The following is a 19,010-nucleotide window of genomic DNA, read 5'->3' on the forward strand; positions in this document are numbered from 1 at the left end:
CACATTGTAAGAAGTCATTAGGAACATGTTGCCACACACACACATCTCACAAACTTTTTCTTTTATAATGTAGATATCTCATTTTTTTCGTGTCTGCTTATATGCTAGGTATCTATTGTCTTAGTCAGAGGGCCCCTGTCTCTTCACCAATGCCAGAACAACCTTTTCTGGTCTCCTTTGCACCCCTTCTATTCTACGACCTTCCTGTACAGAATAAACTACAAACTAACAGCACAATCAGTAGTCGGCAATATACATATAAGATGCCCTACAGGGGCTAAATCGCCAAATATATGTGTTGGAAGAGCCGTAACTACCACCAGTAAGAACAAGAGGGACCCACAGTCTTGTTTTTGAAAAATATGAATGATGAAACCTGTACCGGTAATGGTTTCATATACTGGATCTACGCTACGCTTTAGATCCTTTTGTGATGTACTAAACAATTTTGGACCACCATTAATCTAATATTTAATATTATGCCCAGAAAATGGGCCCCATATTAAGTTTTTCATTCAGAATTAGTTTTAAAGACATTTTATTTAGCTACAATATACTTATTTTACATAATAATTATCTTTTAATAATGACGATACAATGAACAGTGATATAACACAATACAAAAATAACAGTTAAATAAATCTCAAATGATTGAAAAATTGCAGCTCCTTAAACACAAATTATCATCTTTTAATATTTTGAACTATATAAATTTATGAATAATTTTAGCAAACAATATAATTACGATATTTAAAATGCGAAAAAAGACATGACAAAACAACTGTACCGTATTAATAACACAACAAGATAATGTTGACAGGTATTTGAAGAATTTGCAACTTCGTAGATGAGCACTATGTTCTACTTGCACCAAAATAAGTCGAAAAATGTTGTGTGCAGAAAAAAAAACGATTACCCAGCTTAATTCAACTGCAATAACATACTTATTGCGGTGTTTTGATGGTAATGCTTTCAATTATGATCATATAGCCTCAAAATTTGTATTTTTACACATGCTGTTTTTCCTATTCAACTCTTTGGCAAAACTTTTTACAGAAGTAAAACAAAATTCTAAAATTTTCGTTGACACCAACTGAGTCGTTTTGCAAATAATACGCGATTGTATATGGCACTACTACGTCATACAGATGCTTGACGTCATACAGAACGTGATGTCATCGTAACCCGTTAAGGTAGATGACTTCATCAAAATCAATAGACACCATATTGAAGAGGTTAGCAAACCATTACCGTTGACAAATGCAGTCACTTAAATCGCGATAAACTTGCCAAAATTATTTTCCTAGAACGTCGTTCGGTCAAACTTTCACCACTGGTATTAACATTAGTATTAGGTGTTTGGAAAATATCGATGCCGATCCGATATGAAATTTATATCGGTTCAATTTTGTCATCCAATGAGGTATTATATAATGATTCTGACGGTTGTATTTTTGGTCCAAAATGTCGGAATAAATGCAAACTATCGGACATCCTAGATTGTTGAGTCCCTGCAATGGCGAATTACCACGAAACAAATTTACGATGAACGAACTGCATAGGATGGTAATACTTTTACAGAAGTCATGATTGGCCCACGTTCAAAAAATAAATCTACATTAAGAATATACATTTCCTGATTTTCTGAGAAGTTAGGCTGTTTTTATCGAATTAGTAATTTGGAAACTTATATATAATTGAACTAGAAACTTATTTAAGTGAGCCGCAACCTAGTCATATTTAAAAGAAAATATCAGATATGATCGGTATCACGAATATAGTGAATGATTTGGTTGAATCGGTGAAAAAAGTATCTGCAATTTGTTCATGTGATTATAGTTCATCATGTATCACGATTCATGACACACTTTCACATAATAACAGCATAATAAAATAAAGATTAGAATCATATTAAAAAAAATATATCATCAGCTTTTAAACATCCTATTCACACAAACTTCGTGAAAGATTTCGTGATGTTATCATGAGCATTTGCTGCACATGACCCTAGCTTTCACGGGCGTCACGGTGGCCTGAATCGGTTCATGTGATATCGCTTCACCGTCTATCGTGAGTAGTCCCGTGATATTCGTGAAAGGTTCGAGTCTAAAAGCTCGACAAGGTATCACGAGCGTATCATCTGGGTACTGGTTTAGGTGCTTCCCCTCCGCAATGTTGAGTAATATGCTGAGTAATCCGATCTTGCCCTGGAAGTAGGAAGGATAAGAATTAGAATGCACTGGATCCATATGGAAAAACTAACCGAATTAGACAACCTTATCAAGATTGTAGTTCAAGCAAGGTAGGTTTAGAAAACAACTAGCCTGCGGTGAGGTTGAACTCACGACCTCGGTCATACTGGGACCGTCGCTCTACAAACTGAGCTACACAGGCTCAGAGGGGAGCAAGTCGAGAAACAACCATAGCACCGTTGCCTGCTGCATTCTGTTTGTACAAACAATTCGTATTTAGGGGATCTACAGTGCCATATCAAGTCAATGCAAGATAAATACACACTATATAATAATTATAATACACAATTTCGTGCGTAAATTCAGGCTTGAAGGTAAAAGCTTGGTTTCGTCTAAGACTAACCGAATCAGTCGATCAATTAGGGATATTGTGCAAGGCCAGGATAGTAAACCTGCGAAGGGATTCGAACTCACGACCTCGGTCATACTGGGACCGTCGCTCTACCAACTGAGCGAACCTATGCTAATTACCCTAGTATCGGGCGATTACCGATATTACCACTTGGCACTTGTCTGGTACGGTCAAGGTGTAACAGACTTTTGCTACGCATATTGACTGAGAGGTACAGAGATGTTTTGAATTAAGGCTGTTAATTAAATTGTACTGACCGATCCGTGTGTTAAAATGGTTGCCCACCCCTGTTTTAAGTGTTTCAAACCGCAATTATTTCCTTTTTTTAATTTCCATTTAACGAAAACAAATAAATTATAAATTCGTCATTTTAGTAAAAAATAACAACAAATTCGTTGCATGACGTCATAACTCACCACGCCGGCCTTGAGGCAGTACAGATATATGACGTCATCATCGAGTTGAGCTTGCGGCATCATGAACATGTCTTTTCCCACATGTGAGAGGTAAACCGGCATCACCCACACGAACTCCCCCTCAAGTGACCGCCACCCGGGGGGGAGAACCTCTGTGACGTCACCATGCAGGTGAAAGTTGTCGCGCGCGGTGACGTCATCGGGCTGATTGTTGCCATGGCGATCGGAGCTGATCTTGCCGACCGGGATTTCGGCGGGTTGGTCGGAATAGCTGGCAATAATGGATGTTATTGTGACGTCAGTAAATCGCGCAAAAACTAATTGTGACGTCAGAAAATTGTCTGAAAACTAAATTTTGACGTCATGATGGACACGATTGTGTTTTAAGTTGTTTGCTATTGCATACAATTCGTAATTTTGTTCAAAGAGTCTGGATGCCCATAGCAATTATTGTAACTTTAGTTTGCTTACGATGGATTTTTCCTGAAACTTGTTTCTTCAAAGTAAGTCACACAAGAATCGATGTTGTCCCCTGGGAAAGGCTCTCCAACGCTGTCCTATGACGTAACAACAAGGCATTGTTCAACGATGTGTTTTTAAACAATAACAACAAGGTTAAAAATTATTTCTGATTTTAACGCAATATCGACTTCAGCTATAGTTCTTGTCGGACCCCCTTTTCGACCTTCAACTGACCTCTAGGGGAAGGTAGGAGATCATTCCGTGATACTTGCGCAGATTGACAGTGCGCACGAAGCAGCCAACCGTGAAGCGTGCGTGACCAAGAGCTCTGTGACGAAACAATCATCAAGTTATTGAGTTTTGGAGAATTCATTGTTGGAGGTTTTATCATACGTAGTAAAAATATCAAAACCAGGACATGTGTGGTTGTGTACTCATGGAGTCGGACTCGGGAAAATATATTATATCACACCCTCTTATTGGATTTCTGAATATCCGCCCTACTTCAAATACGTAAAAAGGTGCAACACAGGTTGCACAGTCGGACTCGGGTTCAATTTTTTGAATCTTTTATTTCTTAAATAATAATTCAATTAAGCGCGAAAAAACCTTATTAATAAAAAAGGTATACTTTATTATTTCGTCCTCAATGGATTTGCTATGCACGTATTTTACTGTGATTACAGGAACTGACGATGCCAGTGAAAGCGAGGGTTTCCTAAAATTTTTTACCGCGAGCCCCTTTTATTATTTTTATCTTCGCGTGTACCACGGTATAGGGAAGAAATGTTTAAACAAACTAGTTCCCCCAAGGGGTTGATGGATCCGCAGTGAAGGCCTTAATTTCCGCTTCTTTCGCGTTGGAAGTTATTGACAATCTTTCTGATCAATTCTAAGTTGCTGAACCCAGTTTAAGACTAAATAAATACAAAAAATTCCCAGTTTCTACCGACCTGTATTTTTCGCTCTCAATATCCACATCAGCGACGAATCCCCAGCCAACATTAAGAAAGGAGTAGAAGCGCTCCTCACGCGATTGTGCGAGGACAATAGAGAGGTCTCTCCTCCTCCCACGGATGATCTCGAACAAACAATCGGAAACAATGTCCTCCGAAAGATGCTGTCTGCAATGATGAAAATTTTTTTGATTTTTTTGACAAATTCGACATATTTAGTTTTTGATTTTGGCGCCAAGGGCGGTTCCAGGGCCACGAGACCATAGGCCCCTCTTAAACTTTTTTTTTGCCTATTTTACAACATAAATGCAAAAAGTGGAATCTGAATCATTTTGTTCGTATTTCTTAAATCTCCCAAAGAATTAGCAGTGGCTTTCTTTTTTACAAAGCGGTCTTGTAAATTCAGTAAGTCGTTTTTTTGCCAGCATTGTCCCAGCAACCAAACGAGTTTTTCCGTTTTCCAAATCCTTTCCTTAGCCCAAATGCGTTGTGCATCGAGCCTTCGGAAATTTAAGTTTTGGCATCTTAAACAAACAATAAGGGCGTCTTTTCGATTTACGCAAATTGATAAAGTTTTTAATATAGCTTTTGTATTGAAGCAATGCCTATCCAATCGGAAACTTAAACAAAATAAACGAACGGTGGAGTGTTCTTGGGGTTACTTTTTGTGACGTCACATATTGTCATAACTTTGTGACGTCATCTCTTGAAAAGTGTCATGGGCCTCCAAAACGAAAAATCTACATTCATTTAAAAGTTAATGAAATTTATTTAAAACGCTCACGAAATAAAATCCCACACTTGTGTATGTGCCTTAATATTCATTCTATGTTACACTACAACTTCCAGCCATTATCTTAAAGTTCATTCAAACGTTCAAATGCTTCCTACTTCTGTATGGGCTTTGATATTCATTCTACGTCTAACTAAAACCTACAAGTATTTTGCTAAAAAAGTGAGCTTTGTTTACGTAACATATATTTTAAAATGATTGGGCGCGCGTTTAGTTAAACTCTACCAGGAGAAAAAGATTAAGAATCACTGTTTCAGAGAACTATACTTTTACTTAACGTAGCTTTATATATTATTTCAATTTCGTATACATTTAAAAAGTTATAAGCTCTGCTAAAGACACCTAATAATTCAGAGTTCGGTAAAAACGACTTACTTTACACCTACCGCATCAAGAAGAAAATAGTTTTAGAATTAAGACAAATAAACTACAAAGACACAGCAAGTAACATACATAAGTTTTATTTGCATTAGTAGAATGTGCAATAGGATGTTACTGAAAGCAATAAGAAGCTATAACACAACGTCGTAAATGTGGGTTAGTACCGATTAAAAGTATTAATGAGGTATGATAGAAAGCTAATAAACAAGAATGTTTCAATTTTGGGAACAAAATCAAGCTTAATATTGGATTGCTTCATAAAAAGTCCAATCCATAAGTAATTAAATTTGAACGTACAAGTAGGTTTATGACTTTTGGGTCTCTTTCATAATGTGAACTCGCATATTACCTGGTGGTTTCTGGTGGTTTAAGCAAAAAAAAGGAAAAATATTTTACTCGACAGGACTTTAGAATAGAATTATGTTTTCAACACCAGAAAAATAAAACAACACAAGTATCTCAAAATCTCTACGGTTTGGCAACATTTTTTTAAACAACGGACAAAACATACAGCAAACGCACATTTTGTGAAGTTTTCGGATCAAAATTAACAAAAATATAAAATTTTAGGCAATTTAAATGTTCCGGTTCATTATGACAGAATTAAAAGTTGTAATTGCTAAATAATCCATCAAAACAAAATAAAGGCAACTAAAGAGTAGAAAGATTGTGCAATTGATATTATTACAACAAACTGCTTTCAACAAATGGTGCATTATGACGTCAAACGAACAGCACTTGAATGTTTAACTTGCATTTAACAAATATTGAAACAAAACGACACAACACAAATAAAACATTAATAATAAGGAATGTACAAGTAAATATTGTGGAAGACGTTTTTTAATTTATATATATATGAGCTTTAAATTTGTGTATATCACATCAAATATATCTCGGGAAAAAGCAATAGTAAAACATAAAACGAGCTAAAAAAACAAGAAAAAATCTGCTTTGTTAGAACTATTAACAGCAATATTAAAACACACTATTTACATTAATTGTTAAAACACAATTCTTTAACATGTTTTTAAGCAGGTCATGGAATACTTATACTTTATCACACATTGACAAATACATTGACAAAACAACATACTACAAACATATGAATGACAATAGTAACCATTAAAGTGAAAATGTTACAATACTATAAAAATATTACTTTTCAACAAAAACTTAGTTTCCGCAAAACATTCATTATATGAACAGGAATAATGCCAAAAGTTGCATATTTAGAATGTTAAAATAGTATCCAAAAATTACACATTTCAAAAAAACCTCATTAGTATAGTATATATTTATGCAATTTAAACCGAATATTTTTGTATTTTCAGTTAAAAAAAATTAGGTTTTTTTTTCAAAAAAACAATTGCAATATCTGAGTGAATAAAAATGCGCAATATACTTTATTATACATACCGTTGCTAGGATGCTTTAAATGGCAGGTTATAAATAAAAATCACTTTGTTACAATGCCGCTCGCCCTTAAATAAAACTTAACCTTAATAATAAAGTATTAAAAAATAGTTTTTTTTATAATATTAGGTACCTGGGTATTAAGTACATCGTGTAATAGGATGGTTAAAAATGCAATTTTAATAAAAAACAAGCGCCTTTATGGTTTTCATACAACTTGAAAAAAAATTAAATTATGAAACCATTGAAATCAAGGCGTTGCCAAAAATAAATTATGTAGTTGGTGCAAAAAATAAATGGAAATCTAAACAAGTTGAAAAGTGGAATGATCGAAAAAGTAACTTCTTTACAAAATATAGTTTGTCTGAGTTTACACAAAAAAAGCAGGATTAAATCAAAATCAGCAATTTAGATTAACAAGAATTTATTAGTTTTTAATAATTTTATTTTTGTTGTTTATATTAGGATCACAACACTTTTAGTTGTTCATGTTTTATCCATATCATATAGATTTTATAAAGAACAATAAAAATTAAAAAACGATAACTTTCAGTTTTCACTGTTCTAAATTTCAATAAAGTTTTTTTTGGATATATTTTTTAAACTTTATGGTTGTCTTTGGATAAAATATTTGGGATTTTTAGTATTTTTAATTGTAATGAATTGTAAGTTTTTGTGGAAATATTCAAATTTATGGTTCTTTTTTGATCTCAACAGGTTTTTTCACCTAAACTAAACTTCATTTTTCTCGACGAAGCTCCCGTAAACCCTCGCCAGCTTTTTGTGGACCTGACACTGGATGGCACCATAGGGCAGCCTCTCCCCGTCAATCGTCATAATCTGTGAATGGAGGGTTTTCGGTTCCACCCGGAACGCTCGGCACTGAGACACCCTGAGGTTTTCTTGATCTTGGGGAATCCCCGACCCATCTTCCATTTTACCCCAGTTGTTCAATAATTCCATTCTGGTAACGGAGCTCTTTATTTGCGTGAGGTTTATTTCTCCATCACCCGGTTCCGATTGGGGGTGCATCAAAAACTCACCCCCTATATGACTCAGCAAAATCCCAGATATTTGAACTGATTGTGACTCGACAGTTTCCCAAGTTTCTGGAACAGCTTCGGATAACGGCGGCAAGAAATTTTTGAGTCCAGGTTTTTTCTGAATTCCGTCGCGGGAAATGTTAGCATCGCCACTTGCTTTGTTACACAACAATTGCCCATTGTCTGGTTCAGAGGTGGGAAGGTAACTTAGCGTAATGTTGTAGTTCCGTTTTGTCGCGACTCGCATCACAGCGTAGATGTTCGAACGCAATGCTCCTCCGAGAAATCGCAGTTTTTCGCTTTCTATGTCAATGTCGGCGATAAGCCCAATAACAAATCCGAGCACAGAATATTGTGTTATCGACTCGTTTTCATTTTGCGTGTCGTGAGTTTGGACTTCGAGCAGATCAAGCAATTTTGTTTGACCTCGGCAAATTTCAAAAAGGCACGAAACAACAAGAGATTTCAGAGGATGCAACCTGGATAAAAAAGATACATTGAAGAAAATTTTAGGTAAAAATCTTTAAATATTTTTTTATAAATAAAGTTACAAGAATTTTTGATTCTTTGAAGAAATAAATTTGTCGAAAACAGAATCGATAAAAGTTAATTGTAAGTTTGAATAATTTGTTTATTTTTTTCTCCATTTATAATTTGCCAGAAATCACCTAACATTTAAGTGACACAAGGTTGCGAGAATCAGATTCAGCATTTTTATTAGAGCAGTTTCAAGGTTTTTTTAATATTAACAAGGTTTTGTTTTTATGTTTTTAAAACAAGGGTTGCTGCAAATAACACGGTTTTTAAAACAAAACAAAAAATGTGATTTAAAAGAGCATCTACAAATCAACAAAACTACAATTTTTCTTCAGGTAATTTATGCGACTTCGGGCCATTTCCCCCCCAAAAAATCATAAAATTAGTGAAAAAATGTGCGTTTTGTTTATTCATATATAATGAAAAAATAGTAAATTTCGATGAACAGCATAGTTTTAGCCAAACTCATTTTATTACCCAACATATTTGCAGCATAGAAGAATGCAAATACAGGCAAGTTTGTTTCATTAAGGTAAAAAATTAAATTGGTTACAAATTTCAGAAAAAAAAGTGTACCTTTTCTGATAAAAAGAGAATAAAATAGCAAAACTTGGGGACTTGTTAAAAAATAGTTTTACTTTTTTCAGGGATTTGTAAGACATGTGTCTAGTGTTTTTGGAAGTTTATCTGAAAACTTGTGAAAAGCAACTTGTTTAATACACATTTAATTACTTTTGTTGATTAAACGCACAGGGTAACCTGTCCTTTAAACCAGGGCTTCCCAAACTTTTCAGTTGGCGACTCTTATATATTATCGACATTTTTAGCGACCCCTAGGTTTAACAGCTTAAAACATGACATTTCTTGTTGTTTGCTTTGGCATACATTTGTTGAAGTTATGTGCATTTTAAGGGCTTTGTTTCGCATTAGGTTTCGCATTAGCATATTAAACAGAAAAAAAAATTAATTGATGTCACACTTTATATAACAATTTATGCAGACTTGTACGTTTATTAATATTTGAACACACATACGGTTTCCTCAAGGGTAAGTTATTTAATTAGCCCGATCAGGTGACAAAATAAATGTGTAAAAAGAGAAAAAACATATCCTCGCCCCAACATTCAAATGACGACAATAAGTACAAATTGAAGTATTGTTTTAGTTTTTTCTTATAACTTACTATAAATGCAAAAAAATCACGCTTTTACTGGAATTTAAAGTTTGTTTCTGGCAGATTCTTTTGATAAAGTCGTTTCGGCCGAATAGCGTCGTGCGTATTATCGCACAATCTAAAGCAGTGGTTCTCAACCTGCTAACTTCAGGGACTCCTTTTTGACACGGTTGAAAATATGCATTTAATAGATATAATTTTTAACTAATATTTTTAACATACATTTATCTCTGCCACTAATGTTGCTTTTAGTTCTAGTGTACTTTTTACTTGTTCTTTTAATTACCTTGTTTAGTCTATTTCTAAAGACATTTTGTGGCAAAAATATATTCTCCTTATAATTTCTAAATAACATACTTTGATTAAGACAGGGAAGCCCAAATAATATACTTTATCATGTGACAAGCACTTAGATTAGCATTAGCTTCAATCAAGTATTCACCAACTGTAACACTAAATCATTGATTTAAACTCTACATATTTAGATTGTGAATATTGGTCAAGAAGTTTTAGCAGGCTTTTTAAAAGTGTGACAAAAAATTATTTTGTGCATTAAATTTTATTGAAACAAACATGCAAATTAGCACAACGGCAAATCTATCGCTGAACGCTTTTTCTCACCTTTTTATAAAGTTTCAGCAAAAGTCCATTTTACAGCACTTTTTTTCTTTTTTCGGGTTTGTTCTTTAACTTACAAAAAGCGAAACAAACTCTGTCTGATTTACTTAAAAATTTCCATAAAAAATGCTATCAACATTACACTAAATTTTAGTTTAGTTTTAACTGTTAAAAATGTTGTCACGAATAAAAACTAAGTGCAATAAAAGAAACTAAAACAAATAAAATAAAAGTTTGACAAATCAATATATATACATATATATTATATGAAAAAAGATTTTTAACTAAAATTTTACGCTGTTTTCATTAAAAAACTACATCATACTTCTTGTGAATACAAACTATCTAATTAAAAGTGGTATTTAAAAGGTTTCTGAGTACACCAGATAATAAAACAACCTTGAACAATGAAAAAGGATTCTGTCTGCCTTCATAAGTACTAGTCAGTATTTGCTGAATATCAGTACGACTCTCTGATAAGGGTTTATTGTTTGGATATCTTCAACATCTTTACTCAAACACAGATCACTGCAGTTACTTTTGCCAGAACTGATGAATCCACATTTTCACAGCAAGGAACCGTGTTTCAAATAATTTTTTAGATCTTTTTTAAACCTGTTTTAACCTTTGTTGTTTTTTTTAGATCTTTTGATATGGATAAAAGAATACAACTGGCAGTGTTTAAGCGGGCCTAGATTCCAATAAAAACAATTATAATGTTTTAAGATTTTTTTCCCTTTAAATGAGTGTTTCTCAACTTGTTTAACATCATGGGCACCGGGTATAACCTAATACTCATCAAAAAAGTAATTTGAGACGTAAGAAGGTTTTATTTTTTTTAGCTGGAACCTTGGGGGCTTGGAACAATTGGGTGGATTATGTTGCTGTACTCACTATCCAGGAAAATTCAATTAGTGGGTTTTATTATGAGTTTAGAGACCTTCATTGTGTTGTTACATAACACATTTCTGCAAAACAGCCACTCAAGTGGCGAGTGGGACAATCATGGCATTTGGGTAAACCTGTATTTCCCTGAAATAGCTTGTTTATTGTTAAAGGCCTTATAGATAGTTGTAATATCTTTAAAGTACTGTGTAATTAATGATTTAAGTCACAAAAGATTGTGAAAAATTCAAGAAAAACTTTTTTAAATATTTCTTGATTTGATTGCGGAGCACATGGCAAAATTTATTATGCACAGGTTAAAAAAACGCTGCTTTAAATACTAAACAAAATCAGGTGCATACTTAATTTTAACTGTTATTTACAACTTGACTTTATAAATCATAGACGTATTTGTCCAATTCTGAATGAGACAAATTGTATTGAAATACCTTGTTGAGAATTTAATACAATTTGTCGTTACACAGTGCCATCTGATACTCTAACTTGACTTTTGTTGTTTATCATTTGTGCCTAAATTGTTCGTTTCAAATGGAATGGAAATCCTTCAGCAATGCTGCAGACATAACAACCGAATGCTAAACAAGGGATGTGTTAATGAACCGTTTCCTCTGGTGTTTTTGCACATATTCTGACAATGCAGATGGAAGGAAATATTGTACCATCAGTTAATGCTGATATTATTATTATTTTTTGAAGTTATAGACTTTTTCTATTATTTAGCTTTGTTGTTTGGTTTAGTGCTGCTTTTCTGAGAAGTCTATCTATTAATTTTTTTCAATTTTATCCCATGTTTTATTGTCAATTGTTTTTTTGCAGATACTAATGAATTATTTTTCAAAGCAAAACATATTGTTTTTTTCTGATATAGTAATCATAATTTTGCACAAAATTTACAATAAATTAAATCAATTTTCTTTATAATCATGGTGTAATAAAACTTTTTTAGGTTTATGCAAATCTCTATTTAAAGTAGTAAAAAAATAGTTTTGTTTAACGGAATTTGTAAACACAACAGGTAATTTCACTACTTTCACCATCAGTGAAAATAATTTTGTATGCAATAAAAACATTTAATAAAATTTATGGTAAAAATAGAATGTTTGCTTATAATTGCTGTAATAATGACATAAAGATTTACATGAATGCTTTCAAAACTTTTTTAATGTTATGGTTTGAAACAAACCCAATTATCATCTCTCACCCAAAATTATTGACCGATTTCACTTTAGTTTCAGCCAAAAAATGTTTTTAGCCAAATTGGATTTAAATATTGCATTTTTTTGCCATAATCTTTCCTGTCAGTTGAAATATAACTATTCCTTCAACAATTTGCTATCGGTCAAAAAATCTTGAAACCATCGGTATAAAAAGAAAAATTGACCCACCCTGTTGATGCGTACACGATGGCAGCAGCGAGCGCATTTCCCGAGCCCCCTGGCACGATTCCCAGCGGAGTTTTAATCGCAGTTTGCCAATCACTCCGATCCATCAATCCATTAATCACCTGCAAAAAAATAATAGGCTGTTTTTATTTAACTATAGCCTACTTCTTAACAGTTTGAATTACTTTGACAAACTAAAAACTGCCGAAAATTAGAAACATTGGCTAATAGGAAAAATGCTACAAATATTGAGAAAAAAAAGTTAAATATTTTAGATTTTTTAAAAATTAAAAGCAAGTTAATTAAAAAGTACCTAAATGGAAATAACATCAGCTGAAGCTGTTTTATATTTACAGCTAAAAAACTACACGCCAAAATATGGCCAACAGGTTTTTTCTAACAAAAAAGGCATATTTTTTCTAGTTAATAAAATTACATATTTTTTTCTAGTTATCAATAATAAAAAGTAGTTAAATTTAAAGGCACCTCATGCACCAATCCATCCCCGGAAACGATGACAATTCCGTCGTATTTCGTTAAATCAAGATCTTTTACCAACTTTCTTGCATGACCCGCATATTCTGGAAGGTTACAATCAAAACATAGAAAAATATTTACAACAGAATTATTACTGACAAATTTAAAAAAAATTCTCAATTTTTTTACTGTTTTACATAAAAAGCCCAGTATAAAACAAAGCAAATTTTAACAAATTAGCACCAGTTTTAACAATTAGTATTGAAACTTAAAACTTCAAGCTTGAACTCAAAGCAGAAAAAATCGAGGCATTTTAACAAATGCTACACATTGGGATTCTTTGTTTTGGGGTTTTCTTTAATAAATTAAATTATTAAAAATTAAACCAAAACTGTGAAAAGATCTGAGTAAAGAAATACTTATTTACCAGTTTTCACCATTGTGTGTTTGATATCGGCCTCCGCAAACATTGGCTTCACAAAGTTCTTGTACATTTCTGAGGCTTTTGCTTGTCCGCTGAACGGGTTTACGTACACTAGGAGGTGCCGAGGAGTAGGGTCATCGAGGTTATCAACTGACGGAAAATAACGATCAGAAGTCAGTATAAATATTGATTTAAATTAAGGTTTATTGTATGTGTTAATCTGAAGTTGTGTTGTATGTGTTTCGTGAAGGGGTTCTTAAATTCAGGTCTGTGGACCCCTTAGGGGTACCCCACGTATTTTTTATGGGGGAGGCTAATGAACGTCTAGTTAAAATAATGTGTATTATTTGAAAAACGAAATTAATTAAAAAAAAAGTTTAATTGAAAAAAAAAAACACAAAAACAACAGGCGTTTTAAATACTGTTGTATGCAAAAAAAAGTTTAATTTCATACAAAAATGCATAATGTTTTCCTGGTGAAAAATTAAATAGTGGATTAACAAAAAGAAAAAAAAGTATTTTAATAAAAAAGGTTCAAGTTTTTAACATATGAAGTAACTTAAAAAAAACTAACAATTTTTTTAAAACAGATCTTTAAATTCTTTTAAGACAAGTGATTTCGTTATTTTAATATCAACTTTTAAATCAATAAATAAGTTTATTTATTTTAAAATGTTTTACGTATTCTAAAGCTGTCTTTGTATATAAAGTAGCTTAGGCTCATGAAAACTCAAACAACAGCAGAAGCAAGTCTAACTCAATCTCTTACAGGATTTGCAGTTTAATTTAGTATCAACGTTAAAGAACAATTCCTGTCACCCTCCTCATTAATTTCATGTGGTTTGTGAGACATTGTCGTTCAAAGGGCAGGAACTTAAATTTGAAACGCGATGATTAATTGACACCAACTGGAGAGCAAGAGCTTGTAATGCTTTTTATCATGATTCTAAAGCAATTAACGCAAACTGGCTTGCATTTTAATATACAGTTTATTACTTTATGTTTATTACTTTATAAAAAGATAACAATTTTGTAGAAAACCCGAACACATCAATATTAGCTTTAACTTAAATTTATAATGCTTAAAAAATAAAACAGTTTTAAACAACATTAAACTGAGAACAGTATATGGCAAGCCAGAACAAAAAAATCAACAAAAATGGTGTTTTAATGTTTCTAAATTTTGCATGTTATCTCGTTTCGACAGCATTAATGCAAAACATTTGCATTCCTAATAAACAAATTTTATTTCCTGTCTTGTTCAAATCAGCTATAGTTAAATGAACTACCTGAATTGTAAATGAGTTTACATTTGATTGGTGTCTGTAATTTTCTGTGGTATAAGCAATTATTGTATTTAGGTTTAATAGAAATGCTATAAAGAAAAAATGAGTTCTGTATTAACCAAAATACCCCAAAACAGCTAAACAGCTGACTATGTGCTGATTACTGATGCATCGGTTAAGCAAACACAAATAAAGTGGAATTGGTGTTATTGGAGTTAGGTGTTGTTTGCAGAATGCTAAGTGTGTGTTTAGTGACGTTTATTATGCAATTGTTGACAATGAGTGCTGTCATTTACCACAGAATGTTTCTTTCAAACAAGTGTATAGGAATTAATTTTAAAAACGAATAAAACACCAAATACCATTGATTTTTATATAATATTAACATCTTTTAACAAAAAACAAAAAAATTGTTATTAACAACTATTCATTTTCTTTAACAAAAAGCTTATATGACATAATATTTTGTTTTAAACATTGATGTCCTTAATATTTGCCAACACCTTATTGGTTTGTTATTTATGAAGGAAATCATGTTAGGTTTTATAGGAATATGCCCAAGACATTTGTTCCTGATGGTTTTAACCATTGTGCTTGGGTTTGCTACAAATCTTTGTTTTAGAATTCAAATATAATATCAAGGAAACATGCTAGGTTTATAATATAACATAAAGAATTAAGTACGCTTTAACATGTACTAGCCAATATGTAAATTCCTGGCACGTTATCAAAAATATATGGGTGGGCTTTATAAATACCATGTATAAGATGAACAGCCACTAATATAAATTTGAATGTTAATATTGGATTGGAGCAGATTTCCAAAACAAAGCAACAATATACTTGGCACTCGTCCGATACTAGGCTGTTGTTGGTGCTGATTTGACACAAAACAAATTTCAGCCATGGTAACAATCTCACTGAGCATTTCTACCTTTTATTAATTAAGTTTTTTAGAAATAGCATATATTGACAATAAAGATAATTATTTATTTTAGCTTAAAAGAAAGTTTCTGATAATAACTAGGGAACCATTGGGATGCTATGTTTCAATTTATATGTCCATAGTAACAACCTCGTTTTTATGGATGAAGACCCATAATTGTAAATGTGATAATAAATTAACAAACCATTGTCTGAATTGACGTTGGATCCAGAAATAAGATGTTGAATTACTCTTTTCCACTTTTTTGCTAATTCAAGGTTTTCTTCTTCGGTCGATTCACACTTGAATCCAAAAGACCTAAAAAATAGTTGTCATCAAAATCATGTTTCTGATGAATAATGCTGTACATATGTGAAACATGTTACCGTAAACACATTAAAAATGCTACCCACTTCTGTTTGGGCTTTGATATTCATTCGACATTTAACTACAAACTCCAGCCATTATGTCCCTCCCCCCCCCAAAAAAAAGTTTTTACAAACATACCTAGCACAGACTTAATATCAGTAAAAATAATAATCAAAGGTTTTTTTTTAGTTATTTACTAAATCTTTGAATTATTAAAATATCTTTATATACATATTAGTGATAGATATATCTATATACAGTACATATATTCTTTGAATGTACACTGTACAGCCCAATTAAAGTATGTATATTTTAAATATTTAAATAAAAAAACAACAGCTCATTAAATTAAATGATCTGTCGTTAGCCAATTTTAAATGCGGTTTAAAAATAAAATGATTTCCTGCAGCTTAAAATAGAGAGGTTTGTCCGGGCCAATCAAAAGGTATTTCAAAGCAAATATGCTATAAATACAAATTGTAGTTCCTTTCACCTTTTTAAAAATGTGCAACATAATCTGAATTTTAATCAAGTTTAATACGTATTTTATTTATTTCTAGTAAGTTAAAAAAACACATTTATGGTTGCCAAAATGCAGAATTCGGCTATACTTTAATAGGCTGTGAGAAACACCAAGAAAAAACACTGATTATTTTGCAAATGTCCCACTATTACTGGTAACATATTTATAAAGATTATAGCAAAAAAAAACAACAGTTTAGCAGGTAACTTTATTTGTATAGTTTTCTTATTGTATTTAAGTTGTATATCTACAACTAAAAGCCTTTAATAAGGATGGGTATTAAAAATTAATACAATTATATCAGTGGAATGAAAAATGTTCTTTACTTAGTTTTAATGGCACATTTTGTTATTGCAATTCTACTATTATCTGTGGCCCTTATAATCTCTCTACAAGTGGATAGTCAGAAGTAGATTTAATTCCCATTGGATTCTAATGGATAACTGTAACATGTTTTGTCAAAGGTCCTTAAGGATTTGTAGGATGACAATAAATTTTAAATTCTGTCTAAAATGAACAAAAGCATTTTCTAAATGCTCCCACATGGGATTTCTGAATGTATATGAGATTAAATCAGTGTAGTATACAGAAAAGATTGCAGATATTTTGTGTTCGTAAAAAAATAAACAGGAAATTAGTTTTGCAAACAAAAAATAAATTTATTTCTAATGATTTGTGTTTTTCTTGTATTTATGTGTTTATATGTATCAATGTAAAAGAAAATAATGTTAAATGTAAAACACTTCTTTTTACACAAAAGGAGGCATTAAATAAGAACAAGTCAGCGCAGTCTGGTGCCACATGCATATAACAACAGGTAGCAGTGGTCCAAGACCTAATGATCTCTTGAAAAATGTTGGTATATAATAGAAGCAAACAAATGTCAACCTGTAGTTACTATATATTTAATTACAAAGAATATATTTGAATTCTTTAATAGGTTTCTGCCAAGCCACATGGAAAAAATAAATTTAAAATTTTGTACTACATTTTTGTATGGGAGAGTGTCTACCAGTCAGCACTAACCCTAAAAATTATACTCAACAAAAAGTTACTATGTCTGTGAATTTCTTTTTAAGTTCAACCTGCTTTTCTACCTCAGTGCTTTGAGATGGTTCTCGTTACAGCCTTTTGAAAATGCATTTGACCTTTTGTCATGTGCGATGCTCTTATTTATTTTGTTTTTGTAGTTGCACAAAGCTTAAATGATTAGGAATTTACGCAATAATTGGCATTTGGTCTTATCAATATTTCAAGTCCAGTAGGTCTGATAACAATAAGCAGATTTTTCTAAGCAAGTCGTCAATTTAGGTAAGTGCTCAATCAGTTGCCTCTTAAACTGATATTTAAATAAAGAGCATTTACAAACCATTTTGCTTAAAGCTAAAATGCGATATTTCTTTACTAAATTACCAAAAATGTGACATTCACAGCTTTTACATTGCAATGACAGAGAACATGTGAGTAATATTTAAACAAGTATTGTATATACCTTGACATCTTGTGTCGAACCAATCCTTTAAATATCTTTTTCTTTAATGGGTAGAAGAAAATGCAGATGTGCCATTTTGCACATGTTGTGTTGTTTCCAGATGTAATGTGGCAACCTGAAGAAAATGGAAGAAAAAATAGTCCAATTAAAAAAAACATAGACTTCAATTATTATTTGTTCAGTAATAAAGAAAAGACAGAACGCCTATAAATATCAAACGCTTATCTTTTTAGCATTTAAAAATACTTAATATTTTATATGGCAACATTAAAAACAAAATTTCATAACAAAAGAATAAATGGAGAAAAATGATCATGTCCTTAAGTCAGTATTGTAAGGAACTATAAAACTTCCGGGACACTAGCAGTGTTTTTAAGCTTTGACTTTGGTTACCAAGATTTTGTAGAGAATGCAAATATTTTATTAAAGTATGTTAAAATAACCATAGTTGCAGAAATCCTTTATTTATTATTTGCAATGAACATTTTACAAAACAAGCATAGAAATAAATGTTCAGAGGACCAGCTTGCAAAAATTAACTGCCAAGTCTCTGCTGTAGTTATAAAAGTAGGCTATGTTTTGAGAGAGAGTTTTGGTTAAAACATGCAACAACAACATATTTTTTTGTTTAAAAAATATGGTATGATTACCTGTTACATCGTTGAGGTCTATAACTTCTGGGCCAGAAGGAGTTTCGATGATGACGGAATTTGTTGTAAGTTTAACTTCAGCTTTGGTTTTCTTCGGGTACAAAAGTAGTTTTGCTTTCAACAAACAATCGTCGGTGGAACCCATCGTAATAAAAGCTAATTTACATTTCCAACAC

The 19,010-nt window shown here is 32.1% G+C and overlaps 1 protein-coding gene across 2 annotated transcripts; it reads right to left on the reverse strand.

Annotated features, from left to right (window-relative positions):
* Positions 1–667: 667 nt before the first annotated feature.
* Positions 668–19,010, reverse strand: LOC146162876 (sphingosine kinase 1-like). 2 transcript variants are annotated; one of them, XM_083383471.1, is made up of 11 exons: positions 18,835–19,010; positions 18,185–18,299; positions 16,006–16,118; positions 13,593–13,739; positions 13,175–13,269; positions 12,692–12,810; positions 4,436–4,606; positions 3,717–3,810; positions 3,492–3,577; positions 3,021–3,291; positions 668–2,207 (listed from the first exon to the last, which is right to left on the reverse strand). In XM_083383471.1, the coding sequence occupies exons 1-11, from the start codon at positions 18,977–18,979 to the stop codon at positions 1,983–1,985; spliced, it is 1,581 nt and encodes a 526-aa protein (XP_083239597.1). In that variant the 5' UTR covers positions 18,980–19,010; the 3' UTR covers positions 668–1,982. The 2 variants fall into 2 exon arrangements, with proteins under 2 accessions (XP_083239597.1, XP_083239598.1); XM_083383472.1 differs by lacking the exons at positions 668–2,207; positions 3,021–3,291; positions 3,492–3,577; positions 3,717–3,810; positions 4,436–4,606 and adding an exon at positions 5,704–8,550.

This window comes from Ascidiella aspersa, chromosome 3 (genome assembly GCF_963924565.1).
Source record: "Ascidiella aspersa chromosome 3, kaAscAspe10.2, whole genome shotgun sequence".
Classification (NCBI taxonomy): domain Eukaryota; kingdom Metazoa; phylum Chordata; class Ascidiacea; order Phlebobranchia; family Ascidiidae; genus Ascidiella; species Ascidiella aspersa.